Source organism: Gigantopelta aegis, chromosome 15 (genome assembly GCF_016097555.1).
Source record: "Gigantopelta aegis isolate Gae_Host chromosome 15, Gae_host_genome, whole genome shotgun sequence".
In the NCBI taxonomy this organism is placed as follows: domain Eukaryota; kingdom Metazoa; phylum Mollusca; class Gastropoda; order Neomphalida; family Peltospiridae; genus Gigantopelta; species Gigantopelta aegis.
The window spans coordinates 37367105-37389101 of record NC_054713.1 but is presented as its reverse complement, the minus strand read 5'-3'; the positions used below and the strand labels follow the sequence as shown (position 1 = coordinate 37389101).

The following is a 21997-nucleotide window of genomic DNA, read 5'->3' as shown; positions in this document are numbered from 1 at the left end:
CGTCTATAAGAGGACTGCCACTTTAAGAAGATTTGACACCGAATAATTCTTCCTGGGGTACTGCGCAAATAGGATTTTTCATGCCAGTTGTGGATTGTACTTTTTCAAAACTGGCATATTTGACATTTTTGGTATAAATCAGAGATCATTATATAATTGTGATGACATCTACTCATCAAAACAGCTGATGATATACGCTATTAAAACTCTGTCCATAAGGAACATGGAGATGATAATCAAGTCTTAATGTAAACAGTCGAGTCACATGTCACGTGACTTATTTTGGTAACTTGTAAGGATCTACAAAGGTAGTGGAATTACCTCTATCGGGCGACTCAACAGAGTAACGTCATGTAAATAAAGTTATCTCCTCAATGAGTGGCAGTCCTCAAATGATTATGAAACCTATGATTCTAGAGTGGCAGTCATCTTACAGATGGTTCACTTAAAATGATGTCTTAATATGAAACAAATGAGAGTGGCAGTCCTACAGGTTGTTCACAGGATGTAACGTTTGTGTATATCCTGATTGTCTTACAGGGGTCAAGAGGACTTCTCTAACTTCTCTGTGTAGGATTCCTGAGATTGGCAGTATCCTACAGGTGCAAGTGACGGACTGTAACATCTTTTACAGGATCTTGTGAAAGTGGCAGTTTACAGTGTGTTCAAAGTAATTCTTGTTGTGGCTCCTTGGAGATACCCCAGGGCATATAGCTGGATCATATGACATAACGTCTTGTATATGACCGACTGATCATTCTGGTGCAGGGGTCTTTGATCATTCTCTTATAGACATCCACTACTTGAAAGCTTTCCAAACGTTTTATGGTAAAATTCAGTATCCGTAAAATTTCTGTGAATTTGTGTTTTGACAGTTCTTTAACACTGTTTTTGATTAAAAATTTTATTATTGACCATGCGCATGCCTTTTCATTTATTTGCATTACCATAGTTTACATTTCAACTATGAACTTGATATTTGTAGTGCTGGGGTGTCGTTAAAACCATCGGTTGGGTTCAGATATGCATCATTGTTTCGTGATCTTACTGAGAATGGCAGTCCTCCATAGGTGGTTCCGGACGAAACATATATGATTCCTGACATGGAGCTTCCTATTCTGGTGCAAGGACTAACATTTCTATAGGATATCCTGAGTGGCAGTCCTCCTACAGTTGTTCAAGAAGGACGTAGCATCTTGTATAGGATATCCTGAGTGGCAGTCATCCTACATGTGGTTCAAGAAGGATGTAGCATCTTGTATAGGATCTCACAAGAGTGATAGTCCTACCAGTTGTTCAAGAAGGATGTAACGTTTTGTATAGGATCTCACAAGAGTGATAGTCCTACAGGTTCAAGAAGGACGTAGCGTCTTGTATAGGATCTCACAAAAGTGATAGTCCTACAGGTTGTTCAAGAAGGACGTAACATCTTGTATAGGATCTGCTAGATACAGTTTCGAATAAGGAAAACGGTTTTGTCGTTCAGATTTAGCTAACTGAAAAAATATGAAGGACAATTTGGGCAACCCCTCCACCTCTAACAATCAGAACACCCTCTTTATTTCACCAAAAATAACCCAATCTCCAGAGAAAAAAATATGCATCTGCATCTGTGTGGTTTTAGGGGCGGTACGTATCCCAGTAATAAAGTCCTTGTCTGATGCGCGGTCGGTCTGGGATGGATCCCCGTCGGAGGGCCCATTGAGCCAGCGAGTGTACTATGACTTGTATACCAAAGACCGTGGTATGTGTTATCATGTCTGTAGGATGATTCGTAAAAAAAAAAAATCCCTTGCTACTAATGGGAAAAAAAATAAAGCAGACATCCTTTCTAAGATTATCAAAATGTGACATACAATAGCCGATAATTAATAAACCAATGTGCTCCAGTGGTGTCGTTAAATGAAGCAAACTTTTAAAGGGACATTCCTGAGTTTGCTGCATTGTAAGATGTTTCCGACTAATAAAATATTTCTACGATTAAACTTACATATTAAATATATTTTCTTGTTTAGAATATCAGTGTCTGTATATTCAGTGTGTTTGTGATCGTCTTAATTTTTATAAGAAGCCCAAACTGGATTTTGTCTTCAAATAATTTCGTACGTACGAAAAAGAAATATTTTATGAAACAAAATTAAATGTAACCTAGTACACATATTAGAACGATTAGAAACACGTTTAATATACAGTCACAAATATTTTATGCAGGAAAATATATTTGATATGCAATTACAATCGTTAAAAAGTCTGTTAGTCGATAAAATCTTTAACATTGCCGCAAACTCGGGAATGTCCCTTTAAATGTTAGATTTTTACCTTTTTCGATGAGCAACTTGACCATGTTGAAATGTGCCTTCGTACACGCCAAATGTAAGGGCGTTGCACCGCCATCACCCTTTAAGTGCAAGTCTGCTTTTCCCTGAAAACCCCCCAAATAATAACATTGACATTACTGTAATGCAGTTATTAAAGCTACTGAGTTAAAGACATACTGTCATGGATTTAAGGACCTTATTTTTCTAAAAATGGATAATAAATAAAAATTACATTAATTGTTGGAAACCAAATCTAGATATCGCATCACCTTAACTGAACCATGATGGAGTGAAATCCATGTCATTCTTCTCAGCAATTTTAGTTTTTTAATTCTGGACCATTGCCATAATTCAATTATTTTTACAAAATGTCATTAATAAATGGAGTATGGTGGTTATGAAGATGGTCGAATAAAGTACATTTAGGGACAAATCAAATTATTGTTGCTTAGGTGTTACTTTGTTAGACCATTAAATAGGTCAGTGGTCCATGACAAAATGCCTTTAAGAGTTCGTTTGAGTGTAACCTGATCTTTTCTTACACACGTGTTGGAGAGGTCGGTGTCTAACACTTGTGATATCAAACAATGATATCCAACATGTGTTGGATATCGATACAGTGACACTCAATTGGTTATTCCATGGCTATGTCTTGGATATCACAGCGTCCAATGAAATTATATTACATGATTCTTGCATGTGGGGGGTTGATTTAAAACATCTTATTGGCTGCTCCACAGTGACAACCTAGACACCAAAGCCAAACCATCTAATGAAATGGACACTAACGAACCCCATTACTCCATGTTATTACGGATGCGCTGTGTTCAAGTTGTAGATTTACTCTTTGTAATGTTTATGTTTACATACTTATACAATTTTTATTTTAAATGGAAATTATCATATTGATGTACTTACCTTGTTTGACGCTCAATAGCCTATCTCTAGTTTTGTGCTGGGGTGTTGTTAAACATCCATTCATTCATTCTTTGTAGGCTAATGGTTTTCGTTTTTAATAAAATTTGTTGTTACATAAATGGTTTATGTAACAACCACCCATTTATCATTATCTGAGCTTAGTTGTCCAAAGTATAGTTAAATTAACCCTGGGTTTCATATTTTCATTTTAATTATTTTTGCACAAATACAAAATAAACTTTAGATTTGATTGTGTATGGATTCCAGTTGATTGTTCTAAGTCAAGTTATAACATTATCTTTTCAATTATTGTTCATACTGATTCATCCATGGTTTTGTGCTGGCAGTTGGAAGTCTGAGCCTAACATTACTCACCATGTCGATTAAGATGTCTGCACATTCAATATGGTTGTTATTGGCTGCGATATGTAGCGCGGCATATTTCCCACCTTTCATTGGCGCATTTACTGTCTTGGCGTCACGCTGAACAATGGTCTTCACAGCGCTTCAAAGAAAATATACATCAACATTATGTAACCCTCTCTCTCTCTCTCTCTCTCTCTCTCTCTCTCTCTCTCTCTCTCTCTCTCTCTCTCTCTCTCTCTCTCTCTCTCTCCACACACATACGCACGCACACATAAATAATAATAATAATAGGAACCAATTTCACAAAATAATATATAGTAAAACTAGCTTTACACGTAAAAATCAACTGGTTTATACAGTCAGTAATATTCTAAAGAAAAAATTTCTTTTAAATGTTATTTTAGTCATCAAAAAGGCTTCGTATATTGTAAACATGTAACAGTAACATCAAACACAGGAGATATAGTCCCATTAATGAATGCATTAATGAATGAATGGTTAACCACACCCCAGCACGAAAAATACATCGCCTATTGGTAGTCCTTTTAAAGGCATATTGTCACAGACTACTGATCTATTAAATAGCCTAAAAAAGTATTATCTAAAGATATATAAATTTGATTTGTCACTGAATGTACTTTATTCAGTCATCTATGTAGCCACCGTACTCCACTTATTAATGATATTCCGTAAATATAATTGAATTATGGCAATGGTCTATAATTAAAAAACTATTATTGTCAACAGGGTTGACATGGATTTCACTCCATCGTGGTTCAGTTAAGGTGATGCGATAGCTTGATTTGGTTTCCAAATATTAATGTAATTTTCATTTATTATACATTTTTAGAGAAATAAGGTTCTTAAATCTGTGACAATGCCTTTAAGACCATAAATCTTTGACTTCCATTGCAAATGTTTACATCCACAGAAGGTTCAAGAACGACTGTCTTAGGTTCATTCTCTGCATCTCCCGGAGGATGTGTCCGAGACAGGAAAGTCAAAGTTTGTTTTGTTTATCGACACTACTAGAGCACATTGATTTATTAATCATCGACTATTGGATGTCAAACATTTAGTAATTTTGACATAGACTTAGAGAGAAAACCCGCTACAAATATCCATTAGTAGCAATGGATGTTTTATATGCACCATTCCACAGACAGGATAGCACATACCACGGTCGTGGTGCACTGGCTGGAACGAAGGAAAGAAATGTTTTATTTAACGACGCACTCAACACGTTATTTACGATTATATGGCGTTGGCTGGAACGAGAAATAGCCCAATGGGCCCACCGACGGGGATTGATCCTAGACTGGCCGCACTTTACCACTGAGCTACAACCCGCTCCAAGATAGGAAAGAGCTATATGGTACCATTTTACTTACAAACTGTTGTTTCTGAGGGCGGCAAACTGAAGAGGTGAGAAATTCTGTTTGTTGAACACGTCGAGATTGATGCCGGGACTGCCACAGAGGACCCGGAGAGCGTGGTTGTTGGCTTTCCTGATGGCGTCGTGTAGAGCTGTGTCGTCGTCGATATCCTAATTGTAAAAAACAAAAGAAAGAAAAAATATGTAAACTAAGTTAAATACCTGATATCTCGTAGCGCACTGGGCCCATATTTTCGAAGCTATCTTAGCCTACGAAATCGTGAAATCATCGTAAGCTATGACGTCACTATGGCGTGCGCTGTAGTGACGTCACAACCTACGACGGTTTTACGATTTCGTAGCGCTAAGATGGCTTCGAAAATAGGGCCCCTGGTTTATTAACCAGCAGAGGGCGGGACGTAACCCAGTTGTAAAGCGCACGCGGTCGGTTTGGGATCCATCCCCGTCGGTGAGCCCATTGGCTATTTCTCGTTCCTGCCAGTGCACCACAACTAGAATATCAAAGGCTGTGGTATTTGCTATTCTGTCTGTGGGATGGTGTATATAAAAGATCCCTTGCTGCTAATTGAAAAGAGTAGCCCATGGATTCCTCTCTCAATATCTGTGTGGTCCTTAACCATATGTCTGACGCCATATAACCGTAAATAAAAAATGTGTTGAGTGCGTCGTTAAATAAAAATTTCCTTCTTCTAATGTATTTCGATTTATTTTAGCCGGATCGCACGCACGCGCTGTATTCAGTCTATGTGAGTCTTTTATGGCGTCGCTACATTTAGAAGACAACACCCACCTGTGCGTTAACAGGACATCCCTTCTTGACGAGGATGGAGACCACAGAATCCATGACGTCACCAACTTCAACGGCGCAGTGCAGTGGGGTGCTCTTTCGTTTGTTGCTCACCTTCACGTTTGCACCTTTGTCCAGCAACAGTATGGCAATATCCGGTTCTTTCCTGGATAAATAAAAAATACCAAGTTAATATCGTGGTTATTAGGCGACGTTTAGATAACGGTATAACAGGCGAGGTTTAGATAACGGTGTACATGCATACATATATACATGGTGTGTGTGTGTTGTGGATGGTAGACTTTTCATATCAAATTTTATTACAAAATGTTAACATTATCGACAGTGAGAACTGATCTGCCTTCCGGAACCTGCAGCTTTAAAGCATTTTTGCGTGGATATCTATATACAGTGTTTAGGAGAGCGAGTGCTCGCAAATAATTTGACTGGTACCATCGTCTTCTATAATATTACATTTCTGCAACATGCGAAAAACATCCCAAAAACCCAACCAACCAGTCTTGCGCCGAACCGCGATTTGTTGCCATCATGAAAATGCATTACGGGCACAATATACTTGCCCAATTATATACTCTTCAAAAAAAGAAACGCAAAAGGGTACAAATGGGTTATAACTCCGATTTTATGTTTCCTACCGGTTCATGCTTTGTGAATATAAGGTCATTGCATGTCCCAAACACATTCCCACGGTTACATTCGATAAAACGCAGCTACTGTACAATAAAGTTCCAAAATGTGAATATTCGCAAAAACGCAGCCACGTGCAAACCATGTTACCACTGTACGTGCGTTGTCTGCACGTGCAACATGAACACCGACAGTATAAAAGTGCAGGGTGTTCGCTTGCCTGGCCTCTGCCTGGCCGACAGTTGACAATCCAGGACATGCCACGTCTCAGTGAACCGCAGAGAAACAATGCCATCGGCCGACTAGACGCAGGCGAATCCAGAACGGCCGTTGCCAGGGCATTCCATGTGTCCCCAAGCACCATCTCCAGACTGTGGGACCGTTACCAGCAACATGGATCAACACGTGACCTCCCTAGATCCGGTCGACCACGGGTCACTACCCCCGGGCAGGACCGCTACATCCGGGTACGCCACCTTCGGGAACGATTGACTACTGCCACCTCCACAGCCGCAGCAATACCAGGTTTGCGCAGGATATCCGACCAGACCGTACGGAACCGCCTACGTGAGGTAGGAATTCGTGCCAGACGTCCAGTTCGAGGTGTCATCTTAACACCACAACACCGTCGACTCCGACTGCAGTGGTGCCAGATTCATCGACAATGGGCTCAACTGCGATGGAGACAGGTGTGGTTCAGTGACGAGTCCCGATTTCTGCTCCGACGTCATGATGGAAGATGTCGCGTGTATAGGCGTCGTGGTGAACGTTATGCGGCAAACTGCGTGCAGGAAGTGGACATATTCGGCGGGGGTAGTGTCATGGTGTGGGCAGCCATCTCACACACTGGCAGAACTGACCTGGTCCACGTGCAGGGCAACCTGAATGCACAGGGCTACATTGACCAGATCCTACGGCCACACATCGTTCCAGTTATGGCCAACGCCAACGCAGTGTTCCAACATGACAACGCCAGGCCTCACACAGCACGTCTCACAACGGCTTTCCTACAGAACAACAACATTAATGTCCTTCCTTGGCCATCGATATCACCGGATTTGAACCCAATTGAGCATCTATGGGACGAGTTGGACCGACGCCTCCGACAGCGACAACCACAGCCCCAGACCCTGCCCGAGCTGGCAGCAACCTTGCAGGCCGAGTGGGCCACCATCCCCCGGGACGTCATACGTACTCTGGTTGCTTCAATGGGCAGGCGGTGCCAGGCAGTTGTCAACACACGCGGAGGCCACACCCGGTATTGACTCCAGATGACCTTGACCTTGGTGGTGTGTCCTATCACTTACTCACAATGGACTAGAGTGAATTGTGAACAATCCTGCAACATTTGGTAATTATCGGACTCACCATTCAATAATTAAATCAATTCTCCAAATGTTACGACAATGTGGTTTTGCGTTTCTTCTTTTGAAGAGTATATAATGTTCTTGCCCAATAATGCAATGTACTTGTCCGATAATAGAATATACTTACCCAATAGCAGAATGTTCTCGCACAATAACATAATGTTCTGGTACAATAATATAATGTTCTTGCCCAATAATAGAATTTACTTGCCCAGTATAGAATTTACTTGCCCAATAATAGAATGTACTTACCCAATGATATAAGTTACTTGCCCAATAATAGAATTTACTTGCCCAATAATAGAATTTACTTGCCCAATTATGGAATGTACTTACCTAATAATAGAATGTACTTGCCCAATAAAATAATTTACTTGTCCCATAATAGAATGTACTTGCCCAATAATAGAATTTACTTGCCCAATAATAGAATTTACTTGCCCAATAATAGCCGCCATTAGGGGTGTATTTCCTTTATCGTCTGGCGTTTCAATATCGGCGCCATTTTGCAGAAGAATCTTCACCACATCCGCGTACCCTTCGTGTGCCGCAATCACTAGCGGCGTCAGTCCCTTGTGTCTGACGTTTACCTGTAACAACATGTCACCATACACCTTCCTCTTCAAGTTACTCTGTGTTCTGGCGACATTTTATAGTGTGCCAGTCTAAAACGAGCAGCGTAAACGTTTTCCCGCCATTTTGTTTTTCTGATCTATTTCAAAGGTGAATTAGGAGTTGTAATATTTACATCCATGGTGTATGTATTGATTGAAACGTTGCATATAGCAGCTTCAGCCATATTATTTTAATAGTGTCGTCTACGGAAACTGATTTTGTATCTTTAATCTAGGTAGCAATACTATTTGAACACAACAATGAAAGTGCTCTGTGTTCGTTAATCTGACAGCTAAAATTAATACACAAACAATGATTCGCAATCTAATTAAATATAGCCTATGATATTTATAGGATGATATTAAACGAGCTTCCATTTCGTATTGTGCTTATGTCCCGAGTAAAATAATTTTCAATTGTTACGAGCTTTAGCTATTTCACGAGGGACATACACATGATACGAAATGGTAGCGAGTTTAATATCCTATTTATTACCTTATGTCATGTCATGTCATAGGGTTTTACGTGCACATTCGGAACAAGCTGTTGTAGCGCACGCCTGTCGTGGGCACAAGAGCCGGCCTTAGCCGGCTCCTCCGTCCATGACAGGAAAGGTGGGGGGGGGGGGGGGGGAGAGAGGGGGACCGCCTGCACTGGCAGTTGCAAGGGAGCACCAGCAGCCCGATCAAATCGGTAGCAGGCGGGTGGGGGTGGTGGTGGTGGTGCTATGGAATTTGAATGGAGCAGTTAAATGCCAAAGAGAAAAGGGTGCGCAATTTTGATCGAGGGAATTTGGCGCAATTTTGAACGGTCGGTTGAAAGGTAAATGGCCGAGCTAATATAGGTTTTGATAATAGCTCGTTAATTTTATACCTCTACGATGCTGTGGTGTCTCCTAGGTTGCCCATAGGGCCCTTATAAAGGGCCTGACCGCTTCTGGTCGAGGCATCACCAAGTACCTATAATGGATGTTAATTTATACCACTCATTAGGTTGACGTTCCTGTAAATTGTAGTGCACCAATCGATAACATCGAAGTGTTACGTCACACTTGGCGTAACGCCAAGTGGGACATATCACTTTGACAAGTACCAAGATATGTTTAACCATATGGGTAATAATTTATATATTATGTGCATGGAACAAATTTCTTTATAGTCTTAAACACCTTTAGCATTTAAAATCAATTATAATTGCCTAAAATCTTTGCAATGAATTCCAGAGAATGCGCGTCCCCGGCTTCCCCATACTGTGACTGAGTCGCACCCCTAACGTAACGGACCCACTATGTATCTGGAGTTCGATAGAATTAGATACAATTTAAGCACATGTACCAGTTCTGGGGTGGTCTTGAGTATTTGCATCACAGTAGCTGCGTTGCCATTGGCAGCGTGGTGCATCAGATCATCCGGAGTGCCCTTCGACTTTCCCCCCAACGCTTGGAGCATCAGACCAGCTAAATTTACCAACACTTGTTCACTGAAATCTCCAGCTGAAAACAACACAAAAATAAACCAGCCTCAGAGATCTAATTCACTAAACTTGGATCAACTTTATGTCAACCAAATGTCTAATATTCAATAGCCGATGAGTAATAAATCAATGAGCTCTAGTGGTGTCGTTAAACAAAACAAACTTTATATAGTATCGGCTAATGAGGGTTGGCTATCTAAAACGGCGGTCGTATTTCTGGAGGATAACCCAGCGTAATACCATCACACCTCATCTAAACGTTCCCACGTTAAAGATGGGCTACATCTAGTATTGTATATCCTAGAGATAACTATGTACATAATTATAGGATATTAAACTAGCTTCAATTTCGTATCATGTTTATGTCACGAGCTTTAGCGAGTTTAATATCTTATTTATTACCCATAATCGATCTTAATTTATATCACTCATCTCGTTTCGTTGATGTTCCTGTAAGGTTATGCGCCAATTGATGACGTCATCGTGTGATGTCAAAAGTGTTCTAGTGAGACGTATCACTTTGATATGTACCAATATATTTTTAACCATGTGGGTAATAATAATAATAATATCCATGTATATATGTAAATATATATATATATATATATATATATATATATATATATATATATATATATATATATATATATATATATATTAAAGAAGAAAAGTACAAGCCAAGAACAAGAAGAAAAAAAACGTACACAAGTTCAGGCTAGAACCTAAAGAAGAATCGCCGTCGTCGTCGTCATCATCATCATGAGAAGAAGAAACAGCATACTCAACGACATCCGGGACCCTGCCCGGGGCTGGAACACAGCATGCTGGGTTAAAGAGCCAGTTTCTGTTTCCGAACTCCACCACTACATCGCCATCTTTGTCTAGCCGTACAACCTTGCCACACTTTCCAAGAAGCTAAGTGAAATAGTAGTGACAAATAAAGTAGTCGCATCAACATGTGCTCTCTGCTACCACTCCCCACACCCTCTCTCTCTGTCTTTCTCTCTCTCTCTCTCTCTCTCTCTCTCTCTCTCTCTCTCTCTCTCTCTCTCTCTCTCTCTCTCTCTCTCTCTCTCTGCCTGTTTCTCTCCATCTCTATCTTTCTCTTTCTCCATCTCACAATCTCTCTTTCTGTCTCTCTGTCTGTCTCTGCCTCTCTCTCTCTCTCTCTCTCTCTCTCTCTCTCTCTCTCTCTCTCTCTCTCTCTCTCTCTCTCTCTCTCTCTCTCTCTCTCTCTCTCTCTCTCTCTCTCTCTCTCCCTCACCCCCTTCTCTTTCTCTCTCATAAAACGCACAACTCCGTACTTTCTCAACCAATGCATCAAAGTATTATAAACAGGTGAAAACTTATTCATGTACCTGCGACATTTGTGAATCCCATTCTCCATGAGACTGTTGCAAGGCCTTCGCCATTTCCTTGTCGGAGAGTAGTTCTACAACATCTCCTTCCGCGAGGGTTGGTACCTGGACAGGTAGTGAAGCTTTGTGAAATACGTCACGCAGTTTATACGCGCGCGTGCGTGTGTGTGTGTGTGTGTGTGTGTGTGTGTCTGTGCGTGCGCGCGCGCGCGCGCGTATGTGTGTGTTAAGACAATTATTAATCATCGACTATTGGATGTCAACCATTTAATAACTGACATATAGTCTTAGAGGGGAAAACCCGCTATATTTTTTCATTAGTAGCAAGAGATCTTTTATATGCACCATCCCACAGACGGGATAGCATATACCACGGCCTTTGATATACCAGTCGTGGTGAACAGGCTGGAACGAGAAATAGCCCAATGGGCCCACCGACGAGGATTGATCCTAGGCCTACCGCGCATCAGGCGAGCACTAAACCACTGGACTACGTTCCGCCCTGTGAGAAAGAGTTAAATTTAAAGTTTTATTTGTTTAACGAAACCACTAGAGCACACTGATTTATTAATGATATGCTATTGGATGTCAAATATTCAAGATATTTTGACAAATAGTCTTTGAGAGGAAACACGGCGGGGATCGATCCCAGACCGACCGTGCATGAGGCGAGCGCTTTAACAATTGGCTACGTGTCGACCTCCGCTCCATACGAAATATAAATGCAAGTGGTTCAGCTTACCTTTTGCAGTACTCCTGGAAACATGCAACACCTTAAACCATCGAATTCCACAACCGCATCTTCCCTAGGTGTGAAACTCTTAATAACGCCCACTTTTCCGATACACTAGAAACAAAATACCATTTTGCATTTAGAAACAGACTTTCTAAATGCAGTCATAGCATTAGTTTGGATAAATTTTGCTTATACTGTAGAAAGCAGCAAATTGCAATTGAGACAATCTAATTTTCAACCATTTACGGGGGGAGCATGCCATCGCTTTCGGTAAGTCTCTCCGCTCTCCCCCCCCCCCCCCCCCCACAAACCCATCCCCCAATTTCCATTTGCTTTCGACTTCGTTGGCTCATCGGCCAGTTACATATTTATTCATCTTTTAATTTCAGGGATATGTTCTTCAGAGTTGGGGTGGGGGTGGGGTGGGCAGTATCCACTACACTCTTCCCCCTTCCGACGCCTATATACTATCTAACTTTAAACCCGACCACGGTTTAGGGCCGTAACATAAAGTTACAAATGTTACTAGTCGCAAAGATCTTACAATGCCACACACTCAGGAAACTGGTACTCCCTTTAAGAAACAATAAGAAAAGTCTTTGTCTTAGGTTAGAAATGCTATTTTTATTTAGCAGCATAAAACACTATATTACTGTTCCCTAACACCCACCCCACCCCCTACAGTTAGGGTAGGTATGTCCCTCAGTCTGGTTTCTTACATCAGCCATCTTAGTGGTCCACGTAGCCCGCTCTTTTTGTTTCTTCTCTAGGAGTTTGGCCGACATCTTGATAAACACCGTGTCGCCCTCTTTCAGGGAGTCTGTCTCAAACTGGGTTTTTGATTGTGACGCCAGGGAACCATCTTGGAAAGACAAGGAAAGGAAGGCTTGTTTAGTGACATCGCGCTACATGTTAATCTATGCTATTTGGAGTCGTATATACCAGGGGGGGGGGGGGGGGGGGGGGGGGGGAGGGAGGGGGGAGGAAACGAGAGAGAGAGAGAGAGGGAGATATGAAGTGAGAAATGGAGAAAGAGAGAGTGAGGAAGACGGAAATGGAAGGAGAGAGGGAAAACCCACTGTTGCCACACAGATTACATCTACCGAAAAAGCAGCAGGGAGTCTTTTTACATGCACTTTCAAAGACAAGACAACACAAACCACAGCCTTTGTTGGGCTGTATTTTGCAGTAATAGATTATTTGATTAGTTGTGTTATTGAAATATTTTAATATTTGGCATGTAGGCTTTGTAGTAATAGACTATTTTAATAGTGAGATTTTGTTGATAAGTGGCCCATATATGACAAGTGGTCTTTATAGTAAAATATTATTTAATTAGTGATATGTTATTGAGACCTTGCCAATATTTGACAGGTGGTTTTTTGTAGTAATCGACTATTGCATTAGTAGTGTTTTCTTGAAAACGTGCCCATAGTTTACGGGTGGTCTTTGTAGGAAAATATTATTTTATTAGTGATGTGCTTTTGAAAACTTGCCCATATTTGGCAGGTGGTCTTTGTAATAATACACTCCCGGGAATTCATTCACAAACTTGAGATCCACCTTCCCATTAGCACCCAGTCTGTACAGGTGTGTTGATCCGTTCCTCCACTTCACCCTAGCCATATTACGGGTGGCAGATGAATCCGTTGAACCCTCTATAGCTAGGACCTCGCCTTGCGTGCCAGCGCCTCCTAGGAGGAAGAGAAGCAAATAAATAAATTAACATTTCGTGGACCACTCTATAGACAGGACCTCGCCCTGCGTGCCAGCGCCTCCTAGGAGGAAGAGAAGCAAATAAATAAATTAACATTTCGTGGACCACTCTATAGCCAGGACCTCGCCTTGCGTGCCAGCGCCTCCTAGGAGGAAGAGAAGCAAATAAATAAATTAACATTTCGTGGACCACTCTATAGCCAAGACCTCGCCTTGCGTGCCAGCGCCCTCTAGGAAGAAGAGGAGCAAATAAATAAATTAACATTTCGTGGACCACTCTATAGCCAGGACCTCGCCGTGCGTGCCAGCGCCCTCTAGGAAGAAGAGGAGCAAATAAATAAATTAACATTTCGTGGACCACTCTATAGGCATGTCCATCTCTGGTCCCGTCTCTGGATAGCCAAGGACTTCGACCCGGGACAGAACATTACTGGGACAATTTGGAATTTTACCCTAAAAATGGAAGGGGTATGACCATATTCAGTTCATTTCAACTTATTTTCGTGCTTATATCCAATTAAGGTTCAAGTACGATGTCCTGGGCACACACCTCAACTATCTGGGCTGTCTGTCCAGAACAGTAGGTTAGTAGTTAGTTGCTAGTGGTTAGTGAGAGACAAAAGGGTGTAGTGGTCTTACACCTACCCAATGAGTCGTTAAAACCCACTCTGGGTAGGAGCCGGTACCGGGCTGCGAACCCAGTACCTACCAGCCTTATGTACGATGGCTTAAGCACGACACCACCGAGGCCGGTGTATGACCATAAGAATTATTTGAATTATAAAGACCATGCACCTAGTAATTGTGATCACCGGGAGAGACCAAGTACAAGTTGCTAATTTTACCTTTAATATCTACCGGCCTCGGTGGCGTCGTGGTAGGCCATCGGTCTACAGGCTGGTAGGTACTGGGTTCGGATCCCAATCGAGGCATGGGATTTTTAATCGACTCCAAACCCTGAGTGAGTGCTCCGCAAGGCTCAGTGGGTAGGTGTGAACCACTTGCACCGACCAGTGATCCATAACTGGTTCAACAAAGGTCATGGTTTGTGCTATCCTGCCTGTAGGAAGCGCAAATAAAAGATCCCTTGCTGCTAATCGGAAAGAGTAGCCATTTAGTGGCGACAGCTGGTTTCCTCTAAAAAAAAATCTGTGTGGTCCTTAACCATATGTCTGACGCCATATAACCGTAAATAAAATGTGTTGAGTGCGTCGTTAAATAAAAAAAAAAATTTTTAATAACTATTTTACATCTTTTGTCTTTATTTTCACATTTAAAAACAAACACCTACCCCAACATGATTCCATCATCTAAACTGGAGGAACAGTTACAGTTAACATTTTCCCCACACAATCGATTATGGATTTCTATAATCGATCATCATATCAGTATGATAATCGATCATTGAGACATCGCTATTTATTAAAGGGACATACCCTAGTTTTTAAACACTATGTCCTATTTTTCACCTAGACCCTAGTTTCAAACAGTAAAAATGGACACGAAGGTTGGTTAATTTACAAACCTGTAACAAATTTGGATACAAGAGGGTGAAACAAGAGTCTGTGACTTTGAAATACCCATAAAAATAGACTAAACCGCAACTCCATCACCGTTACTTATCAGACGCACGTGCGTTTCTAAACATATGATAAATGCAGTTTGTGGTATTAGAAACACAAGGATGACCGGAAACACTTCGGTTGTACAGAAATGGATAACCTAAACAATAAAATATAAATAATGTTTGATTTTAGTAATCATAAACGGCTCTTATAGTGAAAAATATGCCCTAGTGTTTAAACACATAGGTCTGTCCCTTTAAGCCCAAGTCCTACTTCACAAAGCTCTCTTACGCTCGCTTAAACAACATCGCATCGACTTTGTACGTTTGGGTTTTTTGGTTTTTATTTTTCTGGGCGTTTTCGTTGTTTGTGTTTGTTTTGTTTTTTGGGGGGCGGTTGTTTGTTGTTTTTTTGGGTTTTTTTTTTTTTTTTTTTTTTTTTTGGGGGGGGGGGGAGGTTGGTCAAGAATAATAATACAGCGCTTGCATTAGATATTAAATAAACATATCAGTTTAAGAACATATGGATCCATCAATATACAATTATTCGCTGAGTCACTTACCGTCTTGATTTAACCATTCCCAGTGTACACCTCGAACCACTGTTGCCTCAGGAAATATTCCCATTGTTTGAACTTTCTGCGCTGTATATCGCTTCGTGACAGGAACACTGATCAAAATGAAAGAAATTTATTATTCAAAATGAAGGAAACTTATTATTAATTTTGTGAGTGGTACAGAATTTAAGATTTTCGGTAAACACTTTTTCCTAGAGTGCTTAGGTCTTTTCACTCTCGCAACGAGTCTCCCACGGCTGGTATATAAGTGGTAAAGCGCTCGTTTGATGCGCGTTCGGTCTGGGATCGATCCGCGTCGGTGAGCCCATTGGGCTATTTCTCCTTCCAGCCAGAGCACCACGACTGCTATATCAAAGGCCGTGGTATCTGCTATTCTGTCTGTGGGATGGTGCATATAAAAGATTCCATCTACTAATGGAAAAATGTAGCAGGTTTCCTCTCTGAGACTATGTGTCAAAATGAATAAATATTTGACATCCAATAGCCGATGATTAATAAATCAATGTCGTTAAACAAAAACAAAACTTTTATAGCAAAACTTATGGCGTTGTCATGACGTTAAAGTATCAGACACTAATATTTTAGAAGCTTGAGTCTAGACTAAAATGTTTATAAGCACGGGTCCAGACGTACTGTACTTCACAGGCGTTCGGGCTCCCATGTTTGTATGGGTGGGGGTTGGGGGTTGGGGGTAAGGCTGGTTTTTGCCCGAATTAAAGGGACAGACCCTAGTTTCAACCCGTGAAAATTAACACTAAGTTTAGTTAATCTACAAACCTGTAACACATTTGGATAAAGTTACAATTGAGTGAAACATGAGTCTGACTTTGAAATGGTGAAATACCCTCTAAAAATAGACTAAAACTCGACTCCATAACTGTTACGTCTCAGACGCACGTGCGTTATTAAAAATATGAGAGATGCATTTTGTGATATTAAAAACACCAGGATAATCAAAAACACTTTGAATGTATGGAAATTAATAATCTAAACCATAAAATCTAAGTAAAGTATATTTCAGTTGTCCAAAACTGCTCTAATAGTAAAAAATATGCCTTAGTGTTTAAAAACTAGGGTATGTCCAACAAAAATGCCCGAATCTGAATTACATTGATTCATATTGGCATTACTACCAAATATCTATATAGGGTTGCAAACGAACTAATATGCATTTTTACATGGATTACAACTAATATTTTGGGTAGAATGACGAAATTACATTGTGAAAAGTGTTCATGCCAGCTTATTTTGCCCGAATTTCTCTAGTGTTTTTGCCGGAATTTAAGGATTTTCTCCAGTTACCAACACACGCCCCTATCTTGTACGCTTATGTGTACAGTGTATATACCCCAAACGCAAGCGGTATATGCATCTGAGGAAACAGTCGCCGCATCCAGTCTATATGAGCCGTAAAGGAATGCTTAAAGAGACAGACCCTAGTTTTTAAACATTAAGGCATATTTTTCACTATTAGACCTGTTTATGATCACTGAAATTAAACATTACTTATATTTTATTGTTTAGATTGTCCATTTCCGTAGAACCAAAGTGTTTCATGTCATCCTGTTGTTTCTAATATCACAAAATGCATTTTTCATATTTTTTAAAACGCACGTGCGTCTGAGAAGTAGCGGTTATTGATTTGAGTTACAGTCTATTTTTTTAAGGATATTTTTCGGTTTTAACAACACATACTCTTGTTTCACTCTGTTGTAACTATATCCAAGTGTGTTACTGGTTTGTAGATTAACTAAACTTAGAGTCCATTTTTACGAGTAGAAACTAGAGTTTGCGCCTTTAAGCAAAGCGTTTGGACTAGTATGCATATTCAACGATATATAATGCACATTATTGCTTTATATCAACAAGTGCATTATTATATTTAATTAATAAAACGGTTAAATGTGATGGCTATTATATATAACGGGCACAGCCATTTTTTTCCATTCCAGTGAATGCGCCCTCTGGCGAGCCGGTGGTTACGTAATACTTAACGCGTAACGTCAGGGTTGAGTCTTAGAACTAGAGAAACAAATAGGCATGCATTGCAATGTTCTGTAATAATACCCATTCCAGTAAGCCAGCAATAAGTATATATTATTTTTCAATACAAAATAAACCACCATTGTCAAAGTAGCTACCCAACAAGTCGAAATAATGGTATCATGCCCGAATCTGGATAACAACATTGATTAATCTTATTAGTATCACTACCAAACAGCCATATAGAGTTGCAAACGAAGCACTACGAATTTTTACATGGATTATAACTAATTATGAGGGTAGAATGATGGAAAATACATGGTAAAAAGGTCTCAGGTTAGTATATTTTGCCCGAATATCTCTATAATTTTTGCCCGAATTCGAGGTTTTGCTCCAGAACTGGGGGGGGGGGGGGGGGGGGGGGGGGGGGGGGGGAGGGGGGGGGGGCAGTTGCTGTATTTACAAAACCATAACCTGTAGGTCCATGAGTGAGCATGCCATTATTTCTCTTTAGGTCGTGGTATCAAAATTGGTCTGCTTCCTTTTTATAATTTTAGGCGACCGTCGAAATCGTCGTCCAAATTATTTAAAACTATAGGACGACTACCATAAACCTATTTTCATTAAAAAGTAGACCAACTAATTTATTGATTGTAGATAAGTAATTTACCAAATAAAGCCACCCAACCCCCTTTCGATCCTGGAGATGCAGTCCAGACTGCTGGATTGTGTTCCCACGATAGCGTGCTTGAAGCTTAATTGAATATAAGCGCGTCATATACTTATAAGTACGTAATTCATTACTATATTCCAAAAGGATGTTTGTGTTTTGTTTAACGACACCACTAGTGCACATTGATTCATAATCATCGGCTATTGGATATGAAACATTTGGTAATCCTGACATTATATATATATATATATATCTTAGAGAGGAAAATACATGTTTCCATTAGTAGCAAGCAGGGGTCTTTTATATTCACCATCCCACAAACAGGATAACACATACCACGGCCTTTGATATACCAGGTGTGGTACAATGGATGGAACGAGAAATAGACCAATGGGCCCACCGATAGGGATCGATCCCACACCGACCGCGCATCAAGCGAGCGCTTTACCACTGGACTACGTCTCAACCCTGCCTCTTAACAATGCCAGAAGTAACTACTGAACACTCTCCTAAGTGGTCAGACTCGGCCCACAGCTAAAAGCCGATGGGAAATGGCAGGTATGTGGCACGGATATCCGCAAGAGACACGCACAAGGACTGGGATGTGGAGGTGGACAGCGAAAGAAGTTGAAAGATATGAGGAGAAATGAGATGGAAGTCAAAAGGAGAGAAACAACAACCCCCCCAACCCCCCCCCCAAAAAAAAAACCCCACCCCAAAAACAAAAACAAAACCGTATACCAGTACTTACCCTAGTGAAGTAGGCGTATCAAACCGTAGAAACTCGTGCTTTAAGTCGTGTTCCTCCTTCACATAGCAGATGGGACAGAGGTTAAAATTAGGGCATTGTTTACACGCCCATCTCATTCCAAATATTCCCCGAACACCGCACGAATCACAGTTCACTTGCGTATGTCGCGTCCCTGGGAAAAATTTAAAGTTTGTTATAAAGGTTTTTAAAACACTAATTCGTATTTTGATCATTTAAATTAGAAGTCCCTAAATTTTATTATTCAGAACATTAATTTTTTAACACCATGAAGTGGTTCTGGTAATACGGGCTTTGGTAATACTCCCAAATTCATTTTTCATAATTCTAAAAACGCACGTTCGTCTGAGAAGTAAAGGTTACTTTTGGGCGGTATTTCCCCGTTAAAACATCACACACTTTGGTTTCTCTCTGTTATAAGCTTATCCAAATGTGTGTTGCAGGTTTGTAGATTAATTAAACGTAATGTCCATTTTCACGGGACGAAACTAGGGTCTGCACCTATAATGTGCTTAAAGATACCACTTAAGTCAGGCGCGGATTCAGGCGGGGCCCCAAGGGGCCCGCCCCCTATTTTTGATGAAATAATATATATTATAGAATACACAAAAATGCAGTTATCCCGTCCACATGTCGCGGACCTTTAATTTTTATTTTCAAAAAATACAACGGGTTTTGGGCACCCTCTATTAAAAAATCCTAGGCCCGTGCTTATAAAACTTAAAGTCTAGACTTTAATAAAGTCCAGACTTTAACGTTATGCTATTTGAATGGCGTTGCCATGACGTTAAAGTCTGGACTTTATTAAAGTCTAGACTTTAAGGTTTATGAGCACGGGGCCTGAAAGTACATTGATATATTTATACTTGGATGCCAAACTTTTGATAATTCTGACATATAGTCTTAGAGGAAGCCCGCTATATGTCCAATATAATTCTATATGGGCCCTAACTCTCAATGTGATAAGTAAGTCTAATGTTGTCTTTTAATAAGGGAATACTTAAAAACTAAGGCAAATAAAAATTATTTAAAAATATATTTAAAAATGAATATTTAGACACTGAGGCTAACCAAAAAAAGTGGACTGTTAAACGAAATGGTTGAGTTAAAGGGACAGACCCTAGTTTTAACCTGTGAAAATTAACACTAAGTTTAGTTAATCTACAACCTGTAACACATTTGGATAACGTTACAATTGAGTAAAAGATGAGTCTGTGACTTTAAAATGGTAAAATACCTTCTAAAAAATATACTAACACTCGACTCCATAACTGTTACTTCTCATACGCACGTGCGTTTTTAAAAATATGAGAAATGCATTTTGTGATATTAAAACACCAGGATGACCAAAAACACTTCGAATGTACGGAAATTGATAATCTATGATTTCAGTTTTCAAAAACGGCTACAATAGTATAAAATATGCCATAGTGTTTAAAAACTAGGGTATGTACCTTTAATGCAATCCAGGACCGTAGCTAGCGGGGGTGAGGGTGGGGGTGGGGCGTGTGTGTGTGTGTGGGGAGGGAGTACATTATAGAAAATTAAAGAAAATTCTCTTATTAACCGTTTAAGTCGTTTTAGACTATTAACTACTCAGTTGCTCCCCCCCCCCCCCCCCCACAACAAAAAATACTAGCTATGACCCTGCAATCCTTATTTATACAGATACTGATGTGAAAATATGAAAATAAACTTTAGTCGTCAAGAAGAATGTGTTAGTCATAAACATGGTACAAAGCAGAAAAAAAAATTCAGGAGGTAGTGTTCCATTACAACATGAATCCACGGGGATAGCAGTGATGTCAACCGGCCTCAGTGGCGCAGTGGTTAAGCCATCGGACTACTGACCTTGACATACACGACTGTTATAATACTGACTAGGTCTCACTACACAGATATCATCTGCCATTGAAACCCATGTTAAATTGCCCAACTTCGAACGAAGATTGCCAACAGAACGGATTTTCGTTGGCACTAACAACATACACCATTGCGAACATACATTATATATGCATTTATTTTCACTCCAAAATTGGGAACATTTAAGTCTCAGTTTTTTGCTATATGACCGCATCTGGCTGTAGTACCGGTCCGAACAGTTGGTTCATTAACCGATTCACTCCGGCTGTCTCTTGCGCTATAAACTCATGTCCCACAAGGTCGATGCACAATATTACAAAATAACATGGGCAAAATACAGCCAGAAGGCTCACCATTAAACATGCATATTGTTTTAATTCTTCACCATTTCCTAGAAGTGAATATGTGAACCATAGCATGTGTCACAGTTAGGAACTATAGTGGACCGTCATCAATGAACTCTCAAGCGGAAGTGATCTGTGTAGTGAGACCCTATTATATCTGTTTGGACATCATAGGTTATTCCCGTGGTCATTCATATATAAAATTTATTTTACGTCTGTGGCCCGCTACGTACCATTCTTCGATTTAAATTGACATGTATACATCTTCAATCTCCAGTTACCATAAAAAATTGGCGATACCACTGTTTTAGCGCATCCATTGGCGTAGCCAGGATTCTAGCTGGGGGGGGGGGGGGGGGGGGGGGGGGGGGCAAACCACACGATTTTATGCTATGGATGATTTATAAAAATTTATACAGTAAAAAGAAACTAAAAGTTTCGATGAGGTGGGGGAAGGGTGGATGGCTTCGTGCCCCCCCCCCCCCCCGCCAGGGGGGCCACTGGTTGCCGTTTGATAAATTACCC

At 40.5% G+C, this 21997-nt stretch overlaps 2 protein-coding genes across 3 annotated transcripts in view; one reads left to right on the top strand and one right to left on the bottom strand.

Annotated features, from left to right (window-relative positions):
• The window catches only part of LOC121389994 (spermidine synthase-like), a 30825-nt gene extending 24847 nt beyond the window's left edge, over positions 1 to 5978 (top strand). The window contains exon 9 of the mRNA XM_041521686.1: positions 5712 to 5978. The gene's annotated coding sequence lies outside the window, so the exon portion shown is untranslated. The remainder of the gene's footprint in view (positions 1 to 5711) is intronic.
• Positions 2238 to 19555, bottom strand: LOC121389993 (E3 ubiquitin-protein ligase MIB2-like). Of its 2 annotated transcripts, XM_041521683.1 has the most exons (13): positions 19248 to 19555; positions 15826 to 15932; positions 13479 to 13676; positions 12702 to 12844; positions 11989 to 12093; positions 11247 to 11351; positions 10593 to 10803; positions 9750 to 9907; positions 8242 to 8390; positions 5789 to 5951; positions 4994 to 5148; positions 3612 to 3741; positions 2238 to 2422 (listed from the first exon to the last, which is right to left on the bottom strand). In XM_041521683.1, exons 1-13 carry the CDS (start codon positions 19478 to 19480, stop codon positions 2270 to 2272), a joined length of 2010 nt encoding a protein of 669 aa, XP_041377617.1. In that variant the 5' UTR covers positions 19481 to 19555; the 3' UTR covers positions 2238 to 2269. The 2 variants fall into 2 exon arrangements, with proteins under 2 accessions (XP_041377617.1, XP_041377618.1); XM_041521684.1 differs by lacking the exon at positions 13479 to 13676.
• Between the last annotated feature and the right edge of the window lie 2442 nt (positions 19556 to 21997).